This window comes from Cicer arietinum, chromosome 6, assembly GCF_000331145.2.
Source record: "Cicer arietinum cultivar CDC Frontier isolate Library 1 chromosome 6, Cicar.CDCFrontier_v2.0, whole genome shotgun sequence".
Lineage (NCBI taxonomy): Eukaryota > Viridiplantae > Streptophyta > Magnoliopsida > Fabales > Fabaceae > Cicer > Cicer arietinum.
In genome coordinates, this window is record NC_021165.2 from 7,811,731 (window position 1) to 7,835,662 (window position 23,932).

Consider the following 23,932-nt stretch of genomic DNA (forward strand, 5'->3'; position numbering starts at 1 on the left):
CTAGTGTCTACTTCTAACTAACTTAAGGTTCTTATTTCCTTCACATTCTAACATGACTCAGCAGAATGTCGTAGTCTCTGAAACCAAATCAGGAATCAACGCTGCTATTACAATGACACAAAAGCCACCCGCACCACCCGCTGGTTACATTCCTATTCCAAGAAGGAGAATTTTGAAGAACCTTGAAATCAACGCTGGACAGAGAATCAATACATGTATTGATTCTATGAGAGCTTCTTCTCCAACTCATGTTAAATCAACACCTTCTTTCGCTGAAGAATACAACTCTTGGATTGTGAGCATCATTCATAACTCTGTCTCTCTCTTTCATACAAATACTGGATCTCAATTTTTTACTTTTTTTTTTTGGAACAGCTTCGGCACCCATCAGCATTAGACATGTTTGAACAAATTAAGGATGCATCAAAGGGAAAACAAATTGTCATGTTTTTGGACTATGATGGTACTTTGTCTCCTATTGTTGATGACCCTGACCGTGCTTTCATGTCGGAATCGGTTAGTTAATCTTTTTAAGTATATTTTTTCATCTTTCTAAATCATGTTTCAATTCAATTCTAACAATTTATTTTTATTATTATCAGATGAGGAAAACAGTGAGGAAGCTTGCAAGGTGTTTTCCTACTGCAATTGTTACTGGAAGATGCATAGACAAAGTAAGCTTTCAAATTTCATTTCAATTCTACCCTTTTTATTTTTAAGAAGAAATATTTAATTAGTTTTTATTTATTTTCAAACAATCAGGTTTACAATTTCATTCGCTTGGCTGAGCTATATTATGCTGGAAGCCATGGTATGGATATTAAAGGGCCAACAAAAGAGTCCAAATACAACAAAGTGAGTGAACTAGCTCTATTGTAGTTTTATTACCTATATAGTGCAGTTGAATTAATAACGCAATAAATTATATTAAAAATAAAAAAAAATTAACATTTGTTATGTTTTGTAGAATAACAAAGCAGAGGCACTTCTTTTTCAACCTGCCAGAGAATTTGTTCCTATGATAAATGAGGTTAGTCACACTCATACACTATATATTTTTATTTTAATAAATTAATAATAAAAAAATAACCAACATTTTTATTTTTAACTTTGTGATCAATTTTCAGGTATACCAAAAATTAGTTGAGAAAACAAAATCAACTCCTGGTGTCATAGTCGAGAATCACAAATTTTGCGCCTCTGTTCATTTTCGCTGTGTTGATGAAAAGGTATAATAATATAAGTTTAAAACAATTAATCAGTGTTATTTATTGATCCATTAGTGAAAGAGTCCTAACTAAAAAATTTACAATACACAGAGATGGATTGAATTAGCACAGCAAGTGAAATCTGTGTTAAAAGAATACCCGAAACTTCATCTTACCCATGGAAGAAAGGTGGGTCATAGAATTTGTATTAATTAATTTTCTTGATTTTATTTTTTTTTACTTTGTTATATGGTGGGGTGTGATTTAATTAGTTAAAAGATGACAATGACATGAATTAAGAATAAGAAATAAGAGATGTCTCACTTTCAATATCACAATTGTTTAATACAGGTATTGGAGATTCGTCCCTCTATTAAATGGGACAAGGGGAAAGCCTTGGAATTTTTGTTAGAGACACTTGGTGAGTTCATTTTATAATCTTTCATTTTATTTGCTTCTTCCTTTGTCACAATCATACATGTAATACATTTATTTCATTTAACATTTAATAATTGCACAAAATTATAAATAAGCTACTGCTCAAGGTGATTCGTTGGATAATTCTTCCAAGTGTTTGACCATTACAAAGAATTAAGAGAACGACACCTATACCTCGTGGGATTAATTTACTAATTGAAGATTATTTTATAATTATGCTACTAATTTTTTAATTTGTCCATCAATATCTAACTAATAAATCGTTTTCAACAGGATTTGCCAACTGTAACGATGTATTTCCTGTATATATTGGTGATGATAAAACCGATGAAGATGCATTCAAGGTATCCAATGATCTTAATTATTTGTTTTTTTCCCCCAATTTTTATTTCCCTAAATGAATAATGCTTAATTAATTTAAAAATCAAGTGTGTTTAATTGTTTGTTGACTATTTGAGATAATTTATTTGAGCTAACTAGTTGTTTTAAAATGTTTTTATCATAAACAGAAATTAAGTGACAGAGGACAAGGTTTTGGAATTTTGGTCTCTAAATTTCCAAAGGAAACTACTGCATCATACTCTTTACAAGAACCCAATGAGGCAAGCATAATTTCGATTTTTTACCATCATATCATATGCTTTAAATAGATTTTTTTTTAAATAAAATATTTGATTGATTGATTTATTTAATTTTATACAATACAGGTTATGGAATTCCTTCAACGTTTGGTGGTGTGGAAAAAAGTAACTCCACGATCACGTTCCCGGGTGTAAATGAAAACAAGACATTGTACATCCCTATCTACGGACATAAAATACATGACGACCTTTTTTTTCTCTACTATGTTTTGTTTAGATTAGAAGAAATTAAGAGCTAAAATGTATGAAAAAAAGAGAAAGAAAGACAAAAGTGTCTTTCTCAATTTGAAGCTCGATTGTCTACATTGATGTAATTAGTACGGGGAAAAGTATATGTATGTACCATGATCAGATGTAATGTAATTCTGAATGGATTAAATTTGTGCTCTTCCAATATGATTAAATATATTATAAGTTACTTATCAAAAGAAATGTTTAATTCTGTCGTGACATGGTTATTACTTAGTATGGTTTGACAATCTAGTTTTAAATAATTGCATGCTCGTACGAATTTGATTTGTTTGTTGTTTTGTGGTCAAGATAACATTGAAAATACCGTCTATAAGTACCATAATAAATAAAATAACCAATCACAAGGTATGAAATAATGAGAGACAAATGTTGATAATGATAATCCATTGCTTAATGGCGAGTACTTTCGTTCTCAATAACTAATTAACGGATTACGACATCTTGAATTTAAGTGCATGAAGTGATACTAGATTACAAGTCTTTTGGTCTTTTGAGACCATGAAGTGAAAGCACTAATCACTTCATTCACATCTTTTTAAGTAATGTGTACCTACAAATTGTTCCAATTAGAATTGGAATTTAGATATTTTGTCTAAGTGTTTCATCTATAATTGAAACTCATTTAATTTAATCACGCGAGGCTAATTAATTGATTACTTTGTTCTACATCTATCATATAAATTGCTATTATTTAAAAGAAAATAAAATACAATGAAATGGATTGTTTAAATAATTTTATCCTCAACTTCTCGGAAAAAAAAAAATCTACTAATACAAAATTTGATTGAAAGTAAATAAAATCTAATTAATGATTATTTCAATCAAAATTTAAATCGATTGAAATTGCTCTTTGTTATTAAATCCATAATGCTCATTGTAAGTAAACTCTTGATTTAGTCACAATTATTGTTTTCCTTTTAGGAATCTTTGCTATAAATTTGGTTTAGGTGAAAGATTAGAGCAACACTAGTGAACGTTATTAATTTAGGTAACAATTGATTATATAATTTATACTTATCTGATTTGATTCATTGAATAAGGCAGCAAAGCAATGTAAATGTATATAGCCATGTCAAAAAGAAAATAATAATCTCCCACCTACCCCTAGAAGGCTACAAATAATTCACTTGTGTCAAACTTAGGACCACTTGTCACACGTGCATACAAGTAAGTAAGAAGAAGTTGTATTGATCATGCAATAGAAGGAAAAACGGAGTTCCTATATATATATCTGAGTAAGATATCCTTAATGTGTAGATAATATCATCGTAACCATCAATGATTGGATACTTGGGAGATTCAGGTAATAATAAGAGTAAGAGGGGTCCCCTTATAATAGAATATTTCTATCTTATATCTGAAGCTGACTCAAAAGTTATGCAGTTGTGGTCTAAACTTTATTGGTGCTCAAAATAACTCAAACACTTTGTGTTATATGTCATTATTCAATGTTCACATCAATGCTTCTTTGCCCATTCCAGTGACACCACAAGTAGCTTTAGCTCTGTCATGCAGTAAACTGACATTTCTGTACTCCTTATAGAGTATATATTGGAAATTGGTTTAATTTGGATCTGTACATTACCATAAATTCAACTCACAAATAACCATATAGGCCTTAGAGATGGGACTAAAAATAGCCTGCTACTCAAAATTCAAACACTTTTATTATAGCCTTAAATATTATGTTAAGTGACACAGATTTAATTAAGGACTTTATTTGAGAGATCAGGTTCATTCAATCTGTTGGGGAAACACAATCTTTTGTGATTCTAGATCAGTAACAAATAATTAGTGAAACAAGATATTTTTATACAAAATATTTAGAAATTGATTGATTTTAATAATTTTAAATTGCAGTTTGCAACAATAAAATTGAAGTTGATCACAACAATGTTGCATTAACTGCATTTTCCATAATGTGACAGTCATTTGTCTTAGACTGGTTTTAGATCAAATATTTGTACTATTATTTATATAGATTCTAGCTAGGTTTGAAAATTGAGTTCTCTCATCACATGCAGTTTGGTGATATAAAATAAGAAAGAAGGTATCCTCTGTCCCATGTATAGAAAAGGTGTTTCATTTTTCATATTGAAAACAGAAACCAATGCTAGATCCATTTATTTATTTTTTTCTATAAAAGAAAGGTTTGGGAGAATTCCATTATACACTTTGGTGTCCAGTACTATTTTATGAACCTTATGCATGCTTTGTTTTAGTAGATTTGTGAGGTGGCACAATATACAATAAGAAATGGCAGACTCTTATATAAAAATAAAAACAATCACAAATCATGTGAAACGACCACAGATATTGTACACATGGAAAAAGCTGTGCCCGTGTTATTGAAACAAGAAACATGCAGAAAAGCTATACAATAAGGTTATGGCTTAGATTCTGTGATTTTTTAACATATAACAAAGTTCAGAAAAGAAGAATAGGGACTGGTGGAATAACGTGTGCTTAAGTTCGAAGAAACCAATTTCTCTTTTTATTTTGTAAGGAGGATAGACGAAAAAGGTTAATGTTTTTGTATGTTTACTCAAAATATGTTAATCTAGATTTACACATAAGAGAAAAGATAATCTAAAAATGTGTTTAAAAGTGATGAATCTATTAATATTTTTTCATAAAATATAAATAATAATGTATTAAAAAGTTGATATGTTTAGTATACATTTTGAATCATATACAATAATATTTTTTAGATAAACGTTATTAATATTTTAAATATCAATAATATTTTACGAGTTTGTTATGTAAAACTGAGTCACACTAAATCAAAATTATAAAATAGTATTATTATTTGAATCAAAATTTATTTGGTCATAAATTACACTAAATTAAAATTATAAAATAATATCATTATTTAAATCAAAATTTATTGAATATCATGAGTTACTCGATTTATGATCGAACACCATAAGAAAATGAAAGTTAACATTGAACTTGGGAATCTATAATTGTTGAAAGAAGAGTTGGAATCCACTCCAAAAGGAGATGTTTGATGGGAGGAATAAACATAGATATTTGGAACAGTTAGATGGAGACATCAACATAGGTCCAACCTTAATTTGACAACCCTCTCAGCTGTTAATTTGTGTCGGACGTGGAAAGAAGGAGTCCACCAGAGTTATCTATCTATGATTGATGTCTAAGTTTAAATAAACAAAGTTTCTCAAAGTTTCAATTATTGGCGATCGAGAGGGAAAAGTTGAATACCATTTATCTCCCAATTGTCTTCTTTATTTTTAATTATTAATCTCCATCTTGTTACTCTTTTAGTATATAACTATTACTTTTATTAACTTATGGAGAGGATAATATAATATGAAGTATTAATTTGAGGTACTTAAAGAGTTAAAGTATAAGTTTCACCTTTGGTCACCCATTATGCCCTCTTGCTCCCACCAACCCCAACCTTGGAGGTTAAAATTACAATTAAAAAAAATTAATTAAAGCAAAAGCAGTACTATATTAATTATTGAAGGCATAAACTGAAGGAGTGGATCATATGCAATGAGAATGATATTATATGACCAATGTATATGAATGTGAATCTAGATCACACGCAGTGACTGAGCTCATAATAAAGCAGCATGGAGAAATTGAGACTCTTGTCTTAGCATGGTGTCAGAAACTATGCTAGTGAGTGATGGTCCTTAAGTACACGTGTATGGTTCACACCAACAATAGATCAATATTATTACACGTGTCCTTCTTTTAAGAATCGGTCCCCGCATTGAGGGTCGAGCCCACAGAACAATGCTGTTGGATTTTGTCTTATGAATACCATTTAACTTGCCTATTTTTTTTTTTTAAATAAAAAAGAAATTTCAAAAATTAACATATTTAATTTTAATTTTGAATTGTAATATAAGAGTATGGATTATAATATTATATTAAGATTCTAAGAATATATTATAGGTTGAACATTGGAGTTGTTGGATATGGTGAAGTTGTTAGCCACATGGGTTTCCATGTGACTCTAAGATGCCCTGTTATTGGGGAGCAAAGAAATAATGGTGTTCTGTTCAGAGCAGTTATGCCTATTCATGATCTGAAAACACTCTCTGAATAGTATGTGAGAAAATATTGGAGGAGTGATTCAGAATGTGCCACAAGGGGTGGTGTAGTCATGTACTGCCAATGTTTATGTCTTCTATCGCATGTGTTTGAGAACAAGAACCAATACCACTTCACTTTGAATCTTTATTCCTTTTTTTTTTTTTTTTATACTTTTACAAAAACTATTGTATTCAGTTCTGCTTCCAATTATTTTGTGTCCAAAATAAGTGTATTAACTTTTCTGTTTAATAATTTACTTTTTTATGAATCAAAGCAAACTTTTCCATTGAATATTTGACAACACTATGATCACATGACTGACTTTATATGAATAATAATATTTCACAAAAGTGTTCAATGTTGAAGAATGCCAAATCTCGTATTCGATAAAATCGAGAAGTTAAAGTATTTTTTGGGTCAAAAGTGTTTATAAGTAATTAGTAAGGTTTTAGAGATTGGACCTTGTAAGCTAAAGCCAATGTTGTGTAGAGACAGGACCTTCTTCGACTTAACAGCTACAAAAAATAAAGGGGGATTAATTCCTTCTCCTCTTAGGGTCCCAAAAGTCTCCACACATAATTGAGGAACTTTAGAAAAATGGCACAACATATGTTTATCTTCGTTTGAAAGGAATCTGTTCTAATATTAAAATAGACTCTTAAATACTCACTTTAAAAATTATGTAATTATGTCAATTCATTAGTATTTTTAGTTGTTATAGTTAAATATTAAAATACTTTTTTTAATTTATTATTATTTTGACAAAGTACATACATTATGGACAAAAATTTAATGGATTACAAAAATATTAAAGTTAGTAATATAATAAAATAAATGTTTCTCTTTACTCATCATTTTCTATATTGGTTTCCTATTGTAAGTCACCTTCAACTTAACATGTATAGTTTTTTATTTAATATTTCCAATATCAGTGTTATATTTACACCTCTTTTCATTCCAAATAACCAACACCACTTATTTTTTACTTTAACCTTTCATGTCTTTCACATCCGTTGTACCAAAATATACATATATGTTGTTGGATTAGGGAGTCAAACAAGGCATAAAAACAACATCTTTTGCACTCAAGGCTCACATTTTGGATTAGAAGTTTAAGATTGCTGTTATGGTACCAATTTGCACAATTTTTTGTTTTTTTTTTTAACAACTCTTGGATGAAGAGTTGCTATTGTACTTTGGAGTTCGGTTCTATTTTATTTGTTCTTAATTTTTTTCTCATCCTAAAAGCATCTAGAATCATTGTTTCACATTTCTCATAAAGAACATTTGACTATGGATATATAGTAAAGATTCAACATCAAAAATTACATTTTGGTGTACACATTTAATAATAAATTATTATAGAACACATATATATATAAATTGAAGATATATATATCTACTTCCTCAGTTATCTCTAAAAAGAAAAACAACTTTCAACATGATTCTCTAAACTTGATTATTGATGCTTATTTCACATGCAATAAAGGCCATTTGCAACGTTCAACAATCATCACAAGTCTTTAACATATCTATATATATATATACTATTGTCAAAACAAATCAATTTAAAAAAAGTTTCAATATTTTTTAGAGTGAGAGGCACTCATATTTTATTATAATTTTTTTTAATTTTAATTTTATTTATTCCTTTTTTTATACAGTCAATTAATCTTATTATAAACATGAAAATTTACAAATATTGATACTTTTTTTCAAATCAAATTGATATATTTATAGAACGTAAAATATTACATTTCAAAAAAAAAAATCACATTAAAATAAATATTTTAAATTATACCCGTGCAACACACTACTTCTTTTGCTTTGACCTTTAAACATTTGTCTTCTTATATTTGACGGTTTTCACTTTGATATCACCTTATATTTAGTTCTTATATACTTCGAAATGTGACACCGATATAATAGAGGAGTAATGTTTGACAAAACTCTAACAACTCAGTCATCAATATATTGTCTTTATCGGTCACAATTATCTTCGTCAAATTATCATTAGTAAATCGCAATTATCTTTGCCAAATTATCATGAGATTTAAAGAAATCACGACACATCTCTAAAGTTCAATTAACATTATCTTCCTTTTTAAACTCTATATAAGCAAATACAACTAAATATGTTTTCAATAAAATTGACATCGATAAACTCAAGCAGTGGTAAGTGGCATATGTTGAATCTATTAGAAGCACTTAAAAAAAAATTTAAACAATTTAATGGAATCTGATAGACCTAAAAAATATCTCAGATTATCTCATAATAACCAATTATTTTATATTTGTTGACATAGCTATCATCAACCAAATATTTAATGAGATGTTGCATTTTTTTATTTTTGTCCCTTATATATAAACACTTTGTATTTGTGTTGTGCATTATACATTTGTTTCATAGTAATCAGATTAACACACATTTTTTTCTAAGTATTAGAATATTTATTAGGAGGACAATATTCCTTTCGTTATTTAATTGATAAGTTCTCTTTCGTCTACAAATAAACGATCCGCACAAATATAACTTGCTAAATATCATCATCTCATGGTTATGATTTTCGCATACTACAATAAGTTTGTAATTGGGACAGACACTCACATTTTAGTAATTGTCTTTACGTTAAACCACTTCTTGTATTCGTTATACACATCTTATCTTTCTTCTATTTGACTCATGATAAACTTTGCAGGAATAATAAGAGTATCTCCAACTGTGAATTCAATATGGGTTCTTTAGATGAAGTCCACTATGCCACATCATCTTGAAGCAATTCACTCATTTTCTACTCCAATGATTCAAGTTCTACTATGCTACATCACTCTAAATCAACTCATTCATTTTTTACGGTTGAACTTTTAAAAAATCATATTATATTCCATTACTTTAATTTATACATTAATATTTAATTTTATTATAACTTAAAATATTAATTTAAATGGGAAAATAAATAAAAAAAGTACGTTAATAAAAACTTTAATAAACTTCTGTAACAAAAATTGTGAAGAAAAAGTATGAGTAACAAATTGTTTCTATTAATGAGCTATCAATCGTAATTAAAGGAGAAAAAAAAGGTTAACGGTGGTATATTAACTAAAAAAAAGCTAATGGTTACAAAATTATTATTATTTAATAAATTAAAAAGAAGTTAACGGCTATAAATTAATAAAAGGTAGTGGTTATAATTATATTATTATTAAATTGTGAAAGTAGATAGAAAAAAAAATAACGGATGTGAAGCACCGTTCCTTTCTGACAGTAGACACATTGGCACAACTCCAACGGTAAACCCACAAAAAACTGAAAGTTAAGTAACTACACGCTGACGGACGAACTCATTTTCACTCCCGTTTCCTGTTGTAGATGCTCCAACAACCTAATGTCTCGAGCAAGGACCGACACAAGGGGTGGCCGCAACACAGTTTTTATACTTATATTATAATTTTTATTAAGCTTAACCAAAAAAAATTGAAATTACATGAAAGTGGTCCCTCTATCAATTTTTTTTTCTTAAAATAATAATGTAAAATAATTAAAATACCAAGATATAAAATATTATGATATGTAGAACCACCTAAATACATTAATTATTTAGATATTATTAATTTAATTCTAAAATTATATAATTTCATAATTTAAAAATAATATTTTTAGAGAATTTTATTATACTTTCTTGTGTGTTATTCATCTAGCATAATCTATTAATATGCCACATCATTTTAATCATGTCATATCACAATTTTATTTTTTAATTAAAAAATAAAATAAAAAAAGAAACCAAAAAAATTATCAAATTAAAAAATATGGAGACCGATTACGTGTATTGGTAAATATACGAGGACTAAAATTATAATTAATTTTTTTTATCATTATTATATATGTTAATTATTATTTATTTTCCTTATAAAATTTTTATAAAAATTTTAGTCAAGGTAAAATAAAAATACAATTTTTAATCTCTCCATTTAAATGTAACGTGATATTATTTCTAAAAATGTATATACAAAAATCTAAATTATGATATACACATTAAATTTTTAAAATATATATATATATATATATATATATATATATATTACATAGAAATTTTATACAATATTTATAAATAATTGTTTTGCCATTGGTTTGGTCGATTTCTGGATCTGTGTATGATCTCAAATACTAGTTTTATAATTTTCTGTGTATTTGTTTGGTGCCTAAAAACATGTAGAAAATGTGTTTCTATAGACATTTCTCTCCTACCTCTCCTCTCGTCATTCCCAAATTCTTAATTGGTGTGTGTATACACGATCTCTCATGTTAATCCCCTTCCCAAAACTTTATACATCAATAATTTTCCTCGTTATTAACTCAATGTTGCATCTTGCCTAACCCCCTCTAATCATCACCACATTCTATATCCTAAATTCCGAACCCCCTTCACCAATTCTACTCTCTCTACTGTATTGCCCCAACAAAAAAACTTTGAGTAATTAATTTTTATTTGCACATTTAAAATGAAAAAAGGCAACTACTTGTAGGATCTGTAAGTCATATAGAGATTAACACATTTTAAAATATAATATGAGCAGTTAGTAAAATCCAAGTAAAAGAGAATAATTAAGATCAAAAGGAATGATCAATTTAAAGTTTAATTGATGTTGCAACCATATATGCATGCATGTATATATGTTTCCATCATCATCAAATATAACTTGTTGAACATTAACATATTGATCCCATACCCCATATATCCTAATAAACCCATCAATATTGTCTGAAATTTGTATCACATTGTTGTGACAAAATTCGTGGGTCGCTCCCAAGATCGTTAACCTCAAACCTACACACAACATTAGACTTCATAACCCACGTGTTAAGTTCCGCAGCCGTGATCCTTATCCAAAGTCTCATATCCAAATCAAAAGTCAACGGTGTGTTTGATTTTGCATCACCCATAGACTTTGCCATTTTCTTGGGCAATGCTCTATTCATTCCCATTACATCAACCTTAAACATTGTCGAAGCATCTCGTCTTTGTTCCAACAACATGGGAAATTTTCCCGCTGCAACCTTAGTACCCTCAAAAAGCATGTTAACCTCGGAATTTTCGTAAGTAATTCCCAATTTTTCGTTAGGATTTTTAGCCCTTAAAGAAATTTCATAATGTGGGGGCCTAGAAATATTTTTGACGTCAAAATGTGTAATAGAAAATGTGGGGCCCGTTGGGTTGAAAATAAAGAACAAAGTGGCTAACGTGATTCCAACAACGGCAATGATTGCAAAGAGGATAAGAGCAATGGTGAGCAAAACACGAGGACAACGACAACAACAACCTCTTCCACCGTTTTTGTCGTTAGTGTTTCTTGGTTTGCGGTATCGTTCAACGATCAATGCATTCTCACGTGGAGGAACACGGTAGATTTGATCTTTGGGGAATTGAACTATGTACATGTTGTCATGGTTGGCTCGGCCTGGAGGTATTGGCAACGGCGATGGTGGTGCGTCGTCGAAGGCGGCGACGGTGGTGGTGCCGTTGTTGTTTTGTGGTGGGGCCTGGCCTTCCATGACAATCGTGGAATTGGCTACGTGCACGCGTAGTGTGATTGACGCAGCTTCAACTCCAACGAATGCATGGATGGGAATGGGAATTAGTTTTAGAGGTTTGAATGGGATATTAAGGTCCTGACAGCTTGGAAATTAACACACAACTCATCATGGGGTTATTTATCTTATCATAATAACCTAATTTGAGATTGTCAATTAACATTTATTCACATAATTCCTTTTTCTTAATTAAGTCCTCTATTATTAGTATATATGTTTGTATAAACAATTTTGTCCATTTTGTGCTTTAGTGTTATTGTCATAACAATTGCGGCAACAAAACTATGGTTGCATTTGTTATAGTTTTATTCGTAAAATAATATTTTTTTTTAAAGAATAATCATTTTCAAAAATTATCATTTTGTTTATAGCTTTTCAAAAAAAATGATATTCTAAAAATAATTTAAAAATTCTTTAAAATAAAAAGTTGTTTTTAATAGTTACTTAAAAAAATCATTTTTATAATTGATTAATTTAAAAAAAAAAGTGATTTTTAGTGTGACGGCCAGTTCTTTTTTTTCTAGATGTTGTATTGAAAATTTTAAAAATAATTAGAAGTGATGTTGTATTGAAAATAAATTTTTTTAATATTAAAAAATGATAACTAGAAACTTCGTTCCCGTAAGAGAATTTGAAAGAAATTTTTTTTTTGTTTTTTTAATTTGTTTTAGTTTTTACAGTATATTTAAAGGTATTTTATTAAGTTAAAGGATAAAATATTTAAATAGATGTATAAGTTCATTTGTAGGGTAGAAAATCCAATTTTCTAATTATGATTAATTCGCAACTGTATAAAATAATTATGATAATATTTATTATGTATAACAAAACAAAAAATCTCTATATTAACAAGTATTAATTCAGTGGTGAATTGCTGTGTTATTGATCATGCAAATTGCAATATAGCAAGACATACAAAACTATACGGATGGAGAAATTGTTGAGAAATGAATCCGTCAGGAAAAAAAAAACTTGACATAAATAATTTAGAAATGAAAAAGAATACAAACCAACCCGGCAAAAAAATTCCAAGAAAATATAATTGAAATTTTCTACTTGTCACCCTAACATCTAAACCTCTCAGGACTTCAATACACTGAAAAGACTATTTTACTCCTTTTATTATATATAAAAGTAAAAAATTCTAAAATATGATATTTATGAAATAGAAAATTTCTAAAAAATAATGTCAAAACAAAATTTATATTTTGAAAATTTGAGTAAAATTTTAAATTTTTGAAACATTCAAAAAAATTTCTTCTTTGAAAATTTCCCAATGTAAATTACGTTTATTTTCGAAATTTAAAAAAAAATTATATATAATTAAAAATAAAATAAAATAGTATCTTAAATATATTAAGGGTAGAGACAGGAGGTGACAAGTAGAAAATGTATATAATTGATTGGGTGATAGATGCTTTATTTCTGTTTGGTTTTTGGTCCACACATGTGTGTGCGTTGTCCATATCCCAACATACCCAATGCTCGTGTAAAACAGTGGCCCAATTTCAAATAACGAAATCCTAGTCGGGCCCATAATTCCGACATAGCTCAAGCGAAGGTCTAAACTCTAAACTCTCGTTGTATGTACTATTATGACCTAAATTTACCTGCTTGCATTCAGTCAGACCAACATTATAATTATTAATTTTTTATTAAAAGACCAACATTATTTTATTTAAGCGTGTAACGTTCCGATATATATTATAATATATTCTTGAAATATTTCCAGCCTTATCTGGGAATGAAATCTTTGTACATCAATAAACTTATATTATATAGCAAAGAAGTTAAAATATTTTTATATGAATAAATTTTATTAATTGTGTCCTCTAATAGTTGAGAAATCATTAGATATAAATAAATATTATTTTAAATTTCAAAAAATTATTTTATTGTAAAATATAAAATATCATTTTAGTATATTCGAAACATCGTATATTTTATTAATTACATGTTAGGATATAGTATTTTATGTCAATCTATTAACAAAATATAATTTTTAATCTACTAAGCATAACTAAGTTACCATAAATATTTTTGAAAGAAGCTTGCAATTTCAAATATTTATAATGAGATAGAGGAGTAATATTTTAGATTTCTAAGTTAAAAATATTAAAAAAATTATGGAAAAGAACTAGGAAAGATTTGGAAAGGAAATTTATTATTTATTTGTGAAAAAAAAAGGAAATATTATTTTAAGAAATCCTTTGAGGCGAATCGTGCAACCATGTGTCCCTCGCACTATTTATCAATGCCTCTTACTTTGTACTTGTGTCTCACATCAACTTTTGATGCAAATGGCAACCACGACGACACTGTTTCTCGCTCTTCTCTTTCTCTTCTCGCTCTTCTTCACCGGAACCGTTAGATCCGTAAGAATCAACATCTCTCTCTTTCGGTATTCTTATCTTCGTCTTGAAATCATATTTTATAACATTATATAATTGTAACTGAATGCAGGACCCTGATTCTGATTGCGTCTACACGGTCTACGTTCGAACCGGTTCGGTTTTAAAAGGAGGAACCGACTCGAAGATCGGAGTGAAGTTATTCGACAAGTATGGTTACTACATCTACATTAAAAACCTCGTTTCATGGGGCGGGTTAATGGGTTCGGGTTACAACTACTTTGAGCGTGGTAACCTTGATATCTTCAGCGGTAGAGGACCTTGTTTAGACGGACCCGTTTGTGCCGTTAACGTTACTTCTGACGGTGACGGTCCACATCACGGTTGGTACTGTAACTACGTGGAAGTCACTAGTACTGGGCCCCACATATCGTGTGCTCAGGAGCAATTCACGGTGGAGCAGTGGCTCGCTACTGACACTAGTCCTTATGAGCTTTGGGCCGTTAGGAATCTCTGCCATTATAGTTTGGATCAGGCCCGGCCCAAATCTGGTCCACGTGATACCAAAAGAATCGGATCTGAGTTTTCTATTTTGAATGCACGCGCGTGAGAAATGGTTTCAAGATAGTGTTGTTTTTTGTTGAGTGAGTTTATCGTGTTTATGTGTGGGTATGGCGTTTCTTTCCGTACCGTATCATTATTTGGAATCGGGTTTCAGGGCCAATAACCCGTTTGTGTTTTGTAATCTTCAATAATAATGGCGCTATATATGTATTAATATGTGATGTGATTGTTCTGGACAAATACCATGTTTAAAAGGAGATATTAGACACTCTGTTTTGGTTCAAGGTGAGTCACATTGCAGCTTCTTAATGATTTTATGGTGATTGTAGAGAGAGATCATAATAAACCATCTTGGTCTACGGTGATTTTAAGTTTTTAATAAGAGTAATGATATACATATATTCTATCTTTTTAAATTTCTATTAAATATTTTGTTTTATCTCTATCTTTTTATTCATATCATATTATATTTATTATATCATTTACTCTTGTAACGACTCATGGTGTATACATCCAAATCCAAAAGAGCTACTCAAAGGTGTATACATCCAAATCCAAAGAGTTATCCACTAAATATTTTTGTTTTAATAAATATGATCACTTATTAAGCGGGTCTTCGAAACCACATACTAAATCATTTTTGTTTTAATAAAATTATCGTATGTAGCTTTAACTTGGTTGTGCGTTTAAATGGTTTTCAATCAAGAAACAAACAAAAGCTAAGATTTTTATAAGAGTGAATATGCAATTTTGTTAAATTAAATGTCAAGTTAAATTAATCATTAAATTTTATAAATTGAAAAATAGGTTTTTGAATCAAAATAATTTTTTAATAAATTTTTATCGTAAAATATTATATTATAGCATGGTAATTGAATATGTGGCTCATTAGCGTTAATTTTACATGCATGTCATTATTCCGAAAACAAAATTGTCAATGAAATTTTGTTGTCTTAAAAACAAATGTGTGAGTAATTGTAGATGTATATAGATTAATTATTCACTAGTAGTTGTTGAATATATTCACTAGTTAAAAATATATTTTACAATTTATAAAATTCAAAGATTAATTTGACCTTTTATAATTTCATATAAAAATTTGTTTATTTACTCATTTTTATAGTAACTTCAAATAGTTTTCTTATAGGAATATTTCTTGTTACTTTAAATGTTGTTTAGTAAATGTAGGCTCAAAATAAATACTAGACTTAGTTTTTTAGTAATTTTTTAAAAAGACTTACTTTTTTAGTTAAAATAAAATAATTTTTTTCAATAATAATTCCTATGTATTGTTCCCATAAATATTTTTCTTTTGTACATAAAGCAAATTGGGCCTAATGTCTCCTAAGTGGACGTTAATCAATCATTCTCTATCCTTTTTGCCTGAAGAGAATCGATCAAATTCATCATTATGTGTATCGATCGTCTTTGCCAGCGCAGATGACTCTATTTTTTTCTCCAGCATGTAACAGCCTTCCATCACAATTTATCGTGTATCAGTCCCAATATGCCTTGCAACCAAAACAAATATATGCAAAATACAATTTCGGATTCACGCTTCGATGGTGCAATTATACTTTTATTTAAGGGTTAATTATAGTTTTGGTCCATCTATTATTACCAATTCACGGAATTGATCCTCCTATTTTAAAAGTCAACGATTTTTGTCCCTCATTCAAATTTTTAAACTAAAAAATAACAATGACATATTTTTAGTGACATCACATACAATTCTATAATATATAACTATTTAGATGCATTACTTATTCATATGTCATTAGTTAAATTAAAAATATGAAAAAAATTCAAAGTTGAAAGCTAAGATTTTACGGCGTTTTATTTCAATTTCATGAATGTTAATCATTCTACATCGTCATGTCATATTTCACGTTATTTAAAGCATATCACGTCATCATTTTCTAGTTAAAAAATCAGAAGGAGAGAGCAAAATTATCGACTTTTAGAAAAGAAAGACCAATTTCATAAATCCGTAAAAATAGGGAAACTAAAACTGCAATTAAATCTTTATTTAACATCAAGAACATACCATTACCATCCGGTAAAACAGCACTTTTTTTGAGGGGCGACGAGCTATTTCCTACATTATTTCTATCTACTGGGCCTTATTCTAAGTTTTCAGCTTATTGGCCCCTTATGTATTCTGATTTTAGGACGTATTTACCTTAGCTCGTAGTGAGTTTGCCCCTTGAATTTTACAGTTTATGTTCTCTTTGTTTATGTTCTCTTAGTGGAGACGAAAACAGAAGGGTGATTAGGTCTGTATCTGTTAATGTGAGGAAACCATATCCTCTATTATTTTAACTCAACTTTTCTCAGTTTAATGAAAGTTTTAACGACCACGCATCACCATAGGATAATGAATCAAATTTTGTAAATTGATATAATAACTAATAAGGCTTAGCGCCACTGAAACATGAGGAAACGACAAATAAACTGAACAAACAATACAAGGTTGAAGAAGAAAAAGACATCCGGTAGAAGAAGCGTAAACAGCAAGACAAAGAAATGCTAACGTGAGATGAAACAAAAATAGGGGTAAATGGGTCACTATATAATTAAAATGCTCCAAACCATTGCATACCTTCCAAATTGGGGGAATGAAAAATAAGGTGGGAGGGTGGTATGAGATAAAATGGATTCCATTATATTTCATGCCACTCCATTTTTTAGAAATCCAAACAATTGAACGCCATTTCATAGCACACCACATCATTCCATTATATACCGTCAATCCAAACAAAGCCTAACTCAACCCACCAACGACGACAGCAAATCTTGTCTAGAGTTAGAAGAAAGAAACCAACTAACTGGTAGGAAAGTTGGTAGCATAACTCTCTTTCAGAAAGAACCATATTTTATTATTTGAGCGCCAAGTTGAGAGACGGCAAAACCAGACATCCCACTGCTGACTTGGAAACTAAGTTATGGGAAAATTCTGGAGTGCCTATTCAAGGTCTCAAGACCTTAATTACGATGGATTACCATAAAAAAAGTTCGAAGAGAGGATATTTTAGTCCAAGTAAAACATCCAATTGACAATTGAGATTTCCGAAAAACTAGTTTCTTGAAAGAATTGATATCACTAACTAAAAATCAAGACTTTTAAAAATGGAAAATAAATTCTTGTTATGCAACAGCTTGAAAATGTCGGCCCTTAGAACAGTAATGAATTTAAGCACAAAATTTCTACTCTAAAGCATCAAGAGGGTTTTTTTAGAACAGTAATGAATTTAAGCACAAAATTTCTACTCTAAAGCATCAAGAGGGTTTTTTGCTCATCTCTTTACCTATTGCTTCTGACAACTCCTCTGCATTATACTCGGTTCCGAAGCATCTCACAACCTCCATGTTAGGGTTCAACAAATACCTGATTGTTTTAACATAACTTATATCAATGTTAAGTGCAACCATACAGAGGGAAGGATACGTGATGGTAGAACAAGGACTTACATGTTGTGAGAACTGTCCACAAGATAATCACCACCATCCTCTTCTACCTTTTTAAAATAAACACGGTATTCTTGTGCCATCTGCCTAATAGCTGCAACTGGTCCAGTTAATCCTATTACTCTTGAGTCAAACTCTGCAGTACAAGTACATTAAAAGGAAAGAGAGATCAGAGAAATTAATAGGGCAAAATTCATTGAGGGAGAGGGCAAGTGTAGAGCATAAAACATAATTGAACAAAGGCAAAGGTTTCGGTATTATTTTGCCACCAAGACAATCTAACCTTTAAGGTACGCGCGAAGTTGTGAGGGAGTATCACGTTGAGGATCAATCGTAACAAAGACTGGTAGAATTTTAAGATTCTGCTTGGATTCTAGATCCAAATAAAATGCATAATGTTAAGGTTGATCGGAAAAGAAACTTATAAAGTAAAATACAGTAAACTGAGATAGCAGTGCCAAACCTAAGATATCAATTTCCTTAGCCATAAGTTGAACTTGTTCTGGCCCAATATCAGGGGATGAGGTATATCCAAAGTAGAGGAGGACCCAATTACCAAGAAAATTACGTTCGGTAACTGTTTGTTTCTCTGTATTAACCAGTGTAAAGGGACCACCAATTATGGGTCCACTGACTATATTTCTACTGCGGCTATCTCCCTGGTGACCTGATCCAACAAACAGAGCAATTAAGACAGCGGACATAAAAACTCCTTATGATGCAATCATAATTATCAAATCAAGTGACTCACCAAGATTTGATGTCTAAAACTGGAAAGTTAGAAGTACAAAATGAAAAAGTTCTATTCACCCTGAAGTCACAAGTGGTTCCATAAATAATCATCTCAACTTCATGCTTTACTTTTGCAAGTCATGGATCAATTTATTAAGTAGTCAGTACAATACCACTCAAATCATAAAACAAAAAGAACTCGGATCTACCCCTAGTAGGGAAGACCATAGGTAGGGTTTGGGTAGGGTATTATAATACCCGTCCCCATACCCGCAGTTTTAAAAAATACTCATATCCGTACCCATACCCTCTTGAGTATCAACTTTACTACCCGTACTGTTATCCTTTGAGTACCTAAGTGCCTGTACACATACCCATTACCCATAGACTTAAAATAGATCAATAAATAAATGATACTGTTGTGATTAAATTTAAAAATTATTCAAATATCTTAAATTCAATCATAAAGTATTATAAACTAAAATATTGTATAACTCAAAACATTTCAAATGAACACATGTTACAATACACATTCAAATATCCATAGTAATATTTTATGAAGTTGCAAATCCTACAGCTGTATTATTCGAGATCTGTAAAAAAAATTGATAGAAAGTTGCAAGTATAATTATGAAGTCGCGATTAATAAGACATAACTCTTAGTTATAAAGTCACAATTATTTGTCTATTCATAAAAATCAAATTCTTAAAAAGTTTACAAGAGTTTATCTTTCAATTATAAATATTGTAGTGGTCCAATGATATCAATAGATGCTAAAACATGAAAGAAAACAATTAATTAAACTAAATACTACTATAATATAATATCATAAATAAATAATATATTTATATTAGCGCGGGTGCGGTGCGGGTGGATACTATAGTACCTGTACCCGCACCCATACCCATTTAATTTTGCGCATAATTACCCGTTATGCAGATTTTTACTTTATCCATTTTGGATTTTTTTTGTGCGTACCCATTGACTCCCTAACCCCTACTTCTGATGTGGATCCATACGATATAATTGTCATCCCTAACCCCTAGCTCCAATTTTGAGTCTCAACAAGTGCCTACTTTGTAAATAAGTAGATCCACGAAAAAAGAGTAAAATTTTAGACACATAAAAATGGATCCACATAGGAAGTAGCAACTAATGATATCAGCAACACTTCATGTTTGTATATTCGTTATACAAATCGATCCATATGATGAATCTGATAGCAAAACTGCAACATATTAGTTTATGCACCTAATATTCAGTTATGATTTTTTGTTCTTGGTATATACTAAATGTCTAAATATAGTCATCAAAGATATACAGCTCACTGAGAACTGGCTTAATACACATGAAGAGACCAAATAGAAACACTTCATTTGTTTGAGAGATTTGAGTTTCATCAAAAGCAGAGACTAAGCTGGATTGAACTAAGAGAAATACATACAGCACCTAAATGAATGCATTTGTCTAGTCTAGCATTTTAGCAGAAACCCTCCCCAAATATAGTTTACAAGCTCACGTGAGTAACCATGAAATGGCACTAAAAGTGACTTGAATAGGTATGGTACATTGATATGATCCAACACTCAATGTATATTATAAACTTGGGTGAAAAAATGAGCAGAATATATATAGCTCCTCATTTGGAGACGCTTATCAGCAACCAACTATAATGTACTTTGGAAGTTTGAACATCTTATTGCAGCTGGACTCAGAAGTAAACTATGTCTAGCAACAATTAAATATAACAACACTCCACATAATAATAATTAATCAAATCAAATTCTATCTTATTTATTTTTTTGATCAGCCAAAGTTAATAGTTAGTATTTGTTAGAAAGTTTGTGGGTGAAGACCGAACTCGAAACCTTATACCTCACAATCTCTATGTCTCTCACCCAATACCACCGAGCCATCTTATATCTGGCTCATATATTGTCTTATGATGTGATGTAATCTTCTATTACAGAATCTCTCTACTTCTTATTATAAGAGAAGGATAAAACCAAACTTGACTTATGATGCAGAAGAACAAGGACAACCGGCATTAAAACAAATACTTGTCACCAAATATTTGAACTGCATACTATCTAAATTAGACCAGTAGAGAACACTAGCTTGGAATTTGGAAATACCTTTTGGAACAGCTCTCCTCTCATCGTTATAATGAAAAAAAGCCGCAAACCCAGCAAATCCTAAAACAACAGCTGACTACATGAAAATCAAGAGTGGCAATGTTACACTACAAGCCAATCAATCCACTTGAAACAAGATAAACAATCATACACTTGTTGCATATTGATGATGGTAATGGAAAAAATAAAAATAAGAAAAACAGATAAAGGGAAAAAAAAGGGAACATACAACAGCATAAGCTCCCCATGAGCGAGAAGACTCCGATTGTGCAGAAAATACAGGATGAAGATCATGTCTTGTTTCCTCATGTTTTGTAGATTTTGTATAGCTAACGAATTGAGTTGTATTAGAAGGAACACGCCTATTACAAAAAAAGACACAAACAATAACTGCTCAGAAACCACACTGATTACATTTTCAATAATGTGAAACCACAAAATGTAGCAAGATTCGAAATGCCTGTGGTGCATCTATGAATTTCTCGTATTATTGTGATGTTTTGAAGTAAAAATTAATGAATGAATTAAAAGGGAAAACATAAAATCCCCAAATTAAAGAGTGAATAATTGGGGAGGGTTTAGAGAGTAACCTTGGAAGAAGAATAAGAGCGAGAGCTTCGCGAGTGGAACGATGTTTAGATGAAAAGTGTAAAAATCTTGATAGAGGCATGACTAATGGTAATTAAATTCTAAGTTGTTGTGAGAATAATAATATGGTGGAAAGAGTTTTTGATTTTGGTGTGTGAGTTTGAATTGCAAAAGGTAAAACCCATGACATGCGCCTATTTCAGCTGCAAAAACAATAAACTAATTAATAATTATACATTATTTGCTTGTTCTCTCAAACTTCCGTAACAAGTTTTGAGTTTGATATTTGAATGCATCTGATTGATTCCTACGCTTTCGACACCGACGCTCTCACCGACCTTCATTAGCAAGTCACCAATTTCATCTCTGCAACACTGGAACGGTTTGATTTTTCTTTACTTGATGGAGGACTTTTTTTTTATTGTGATAAGCATAATGTTTATGCACATTTAAAAGAGACACTTTTTAAAAAATTAATAGAAAGAAAAAAAGTAAAACTAATTTTTTCTATTAAAGAATATCTCTAATAAACGCTGTATATTTAATTTTGTGACTATATAAGATTTGTTTTTGATGGAGTTATTTTCTTTACATAGGACTTATAAAGTTATGATTGAATCCTCACAAGTTTAATTTATATATGAGGTTTGATTTTAGATAATTGAAAGAAAAAAAATCACATTTTTTTCTTCTATAAATAGAGTAAGATTACACTTTACTCTTTCATTTGTAAATTAGATATCAGATGTTCTATTTTAGATCAATCTTAAAATATAAATTGCTTATTTTAATTCATAATTTAATAAAATATTCAAATTAATTTTTTATTATTAAAATGTTAATCATTTTAATTCTTAAAATTATAACAGACAATGATTATTTTGATAATATGTTATATATTTTAAATACTTTTATAATAAATTATTATATTTAATATATATATATATATATATAATAAAGTGTATATTTTAAAAATAATTTAATGACTAATTTAAATTAATTGTATAATCTATATTTTTTAAGAATGCACGGTTTACGCAAAAATAAAAGTTAATCACAATTTTAGTACCCTCGACTCTCTAGCTTGATCTTTTATCTTTATCTATGTTGTTTTGTTAATTGAATTTTGGTTGGACCGAGAAGATAGTCATAATTTAATGAAATTTAAATAAAATAAAATAGATCTATTTTTAAAATTAATATATTAAATTTAAGAGAAAAAATATAATAAATTTATATTTATATATTAAATATATTAAATTTAAGACAGTTTTACAAACATAGTAGCAACCGAATGAACCAGGTCAACCTCTCTTCCATTACCATTTGGCAACTCTGTTCCCTCTAGTGTTTCCATGTATTCCTATATTTTTGGGTCATAAACACTGAACACAGAACAAAATCCATTGACAGAAAACAAAGACAATAAAGATGAAATCAGAGACATTGACATCAGTGCTGGTGAATCTGGCAGGCATTATGGAGAGAGCCGATGAATCATTACTTCCAGGAGTGTACAAAGAATTCGGTGCTGCTCTCAACGCTGTTCAATCATTCTCTCACTCTTTATCCATCACTTGTTCAATCATTTTGTTACCCTCTCGCTGCTTATCTTGCCATACTGCACATACCCGAGAGACAGAGAGCGACCAAGAATGGTTGCATTAGAGGAATCAGAAATGCAGCAACTAGAGGTGGAAGATTGCACAAGAGAAGAATATTGTGAAATTCATGTTTTAGAATCAAATGAGCTGAATGGTAAAGAACATAGACTTGGATGACAATGATGAGAAAGTTTTGCTGTCCCGGTAGTTATCGCTTGCATTCATTCATCAGCTTGTTCAATTGAAAAATCAAGTTATTTGATGAGTTCTATAAACTTGTATAGCT

General features: G+C 29.9%; 4 protein-coding genes across 7 annotated transcripts; 2 read left to right on the top strand and 2 right to left on the bottom strand.

The window, feature by feature from the left end:
• Nucleotides 1–6: 6 nt before the first annotated feature.
• On the top strand, nucleotides 7–2,729 carry LOC101503089 (probable trehalose-phosphate phosphatase J). The gene is made up of 11 exons (XM_004504003.3): nucleotides 7–295; nucleotides 376–516; nucleotides 603–674; nucleotides 763–855; nucleotides 968–1,030; nucleotides 1,128–1,229; nucleotides 1,320–1,397; nucleotides 1,560–1,629; nucleotides 1,920–1,990; nucleotides 2,156–2,248; nucleotides 2,354–2,729. Exons 1-11 carry the CDS (start codon nucleotides 53–55, stop codon nucleotides 2,420–2,422), a joined length of 1,095 nt encoding a protein of 364 aa, XP_004504060.1. The 5' UTR covers nucleotides 7–52; the 3' UTR covers nucleotides 2,423–2,729.
• An 8,474-nt stretch (nucleotides 2,730–11,203) lies between these two features.
• Nucleotides 11,204–12,277, bottom strand: LOC101495472 (NDR1/HIN1-like protein 13). The gene has a single exon (XM_004504065.4). It carries the CDS (start codon nucleotides 12,162–12,164, stop codon nucleotides 11,364–11,366), a length of 801 nt encoding a protein of 266 aa, XP_004504122.1. The 5' UTR covers nucleotides 12,165–12,277; the 3' UTR covers nucleotides 11,204–11,363.
• Nucleotides 12,278–14,418: 2,141 nt separating this feature from the next.
• Nucleotides 14,419–15,534, top strand: LOC101503641 (PLAT domain-containing protein 3). Its single transcript, XM_004504005.4, has 2 exons — nucleotides 14,419–14,578; nucleotides 14,667–15,534. Exons 1-2 carry the CDS (start codon nucleotides 14,498–14,500, stop codon nucleotides 15,162–15,164), a joined length of 579 nt encoding a protein of 192 aa, XP_004504062.1. The 5' UTR covers nucleotides 14,419–14,497; the 3' UTR covers nucleotides 15,165–15,534.
• A 2,714-nt stretch (nucleotides 15,535–18,248) lies between these two features.
• LOC101503967 (protein SCO1 homolog 2, mitochondrial) lies at nucleotides 18,249–22,471 on the bottom strand. 4 transcript variants are annotated; one of them, XM_027335422.2, is made up of 8 exons: nucleotides 22,354–22,471; nucleotides 22,045–22,245; nucleotides 21,684–21,816; nucleotides 21,455–21,530; nucleotides 19,050–19,253; nucleotides 18,870–18,959; nucleotides 18,590–18,722; nucleotides 18,249–18,506 (listed from the first exon to the last, which is right to left on the bottom strand). In XM_027335422.2, exons 2-8 carry the CDS (start codon nucleotides 22,122–22,124, stop codon nucleotides 18,398–18,400), a joined length of 825 nt encoding a protein of 274 aa, XP_027191223.1. In that variant the 5' UTR covers nucleotides 22,125–22,245; nucleotides 22,354–22,471; the 3' UTR covers nucleotides 18,249–18,397. The 4 variants fall into 4 exon arrangements, with proteins under 4 accessions (XP_027191223.1, XP_027191224.1, XP_073225805.1 ...); XM_027335423.2 differs by having other exon boundaries at nucleotides 22,381–22,469; XM_073369704.1 differs by lacking the exon at nucleotides 22,045–22,245 and having other exon boundaries at nucleotides 22,279–22,467.
• Nucleotides 22,472–23,932: the final 1,461 nt, after the last annotated feature.

Coding starts and splice junctions, on each gene's coding strand:
- LOC101495472 (XM_004504065.4), bottom strand. CDS start 12,164: ATGGAAGGCCAGGCCCCACCACAAAACAACAACGGCACCACCACCGTC.
- LOC101503967 (XM_027335422.2), bottom strand. CDS start 22,124: ATGCCTCTATCAAGATTTTTACACTTTTCATCTAAACATCGTTCCACT. Junction 21,817..22,044: donor GCTCTTATTCTTCTTCCAAG/GTTACTCTCTAA, acceptor TTTTTGTAATAG/GCGTGTTCCTTCTAATACAA. Junction 18,723..18,869: donor ACTTCGCGCGTACCTTAAAG/GTTAGATTGTCT, acceptor CTTGTACTGCAG/AGTTTGACTCAAGAGTAATA.
- LOC101503089 (XM_004504003.3), top strand. CDS start 53: ATGACTCAGCAGAATGTCGTAGTCTCTGAAACCAAATCAGGAATCAAC. Junction 1,230..1,319: donor TTCGCTGTGTTGATGAAAAG/GTATAATAATAT, acceptor TACAATACACAG/AGATGGATTGAATTAGCACA. Junction 1,991..2,155: donor CCGATGAAGATGCATTCAAG/GTATCCAATGAT, acceptor TATCATAAACAG/AAATTAAGTGACAGAGGACA.
- LOC101503641 (XM_004504005.4), top strand. CDS start 14,498: ATGCAAATGGCAACCACGACGACACTGTTTCTCGCTCTTCTCTTTCTC. Junction 14,579..14,666: donor TCACCGGAACCGTTAGATCC/GTAAGAATCAAC, acceptor AACTGAATGCAG/GACCCTGATTCTGATTGCGT.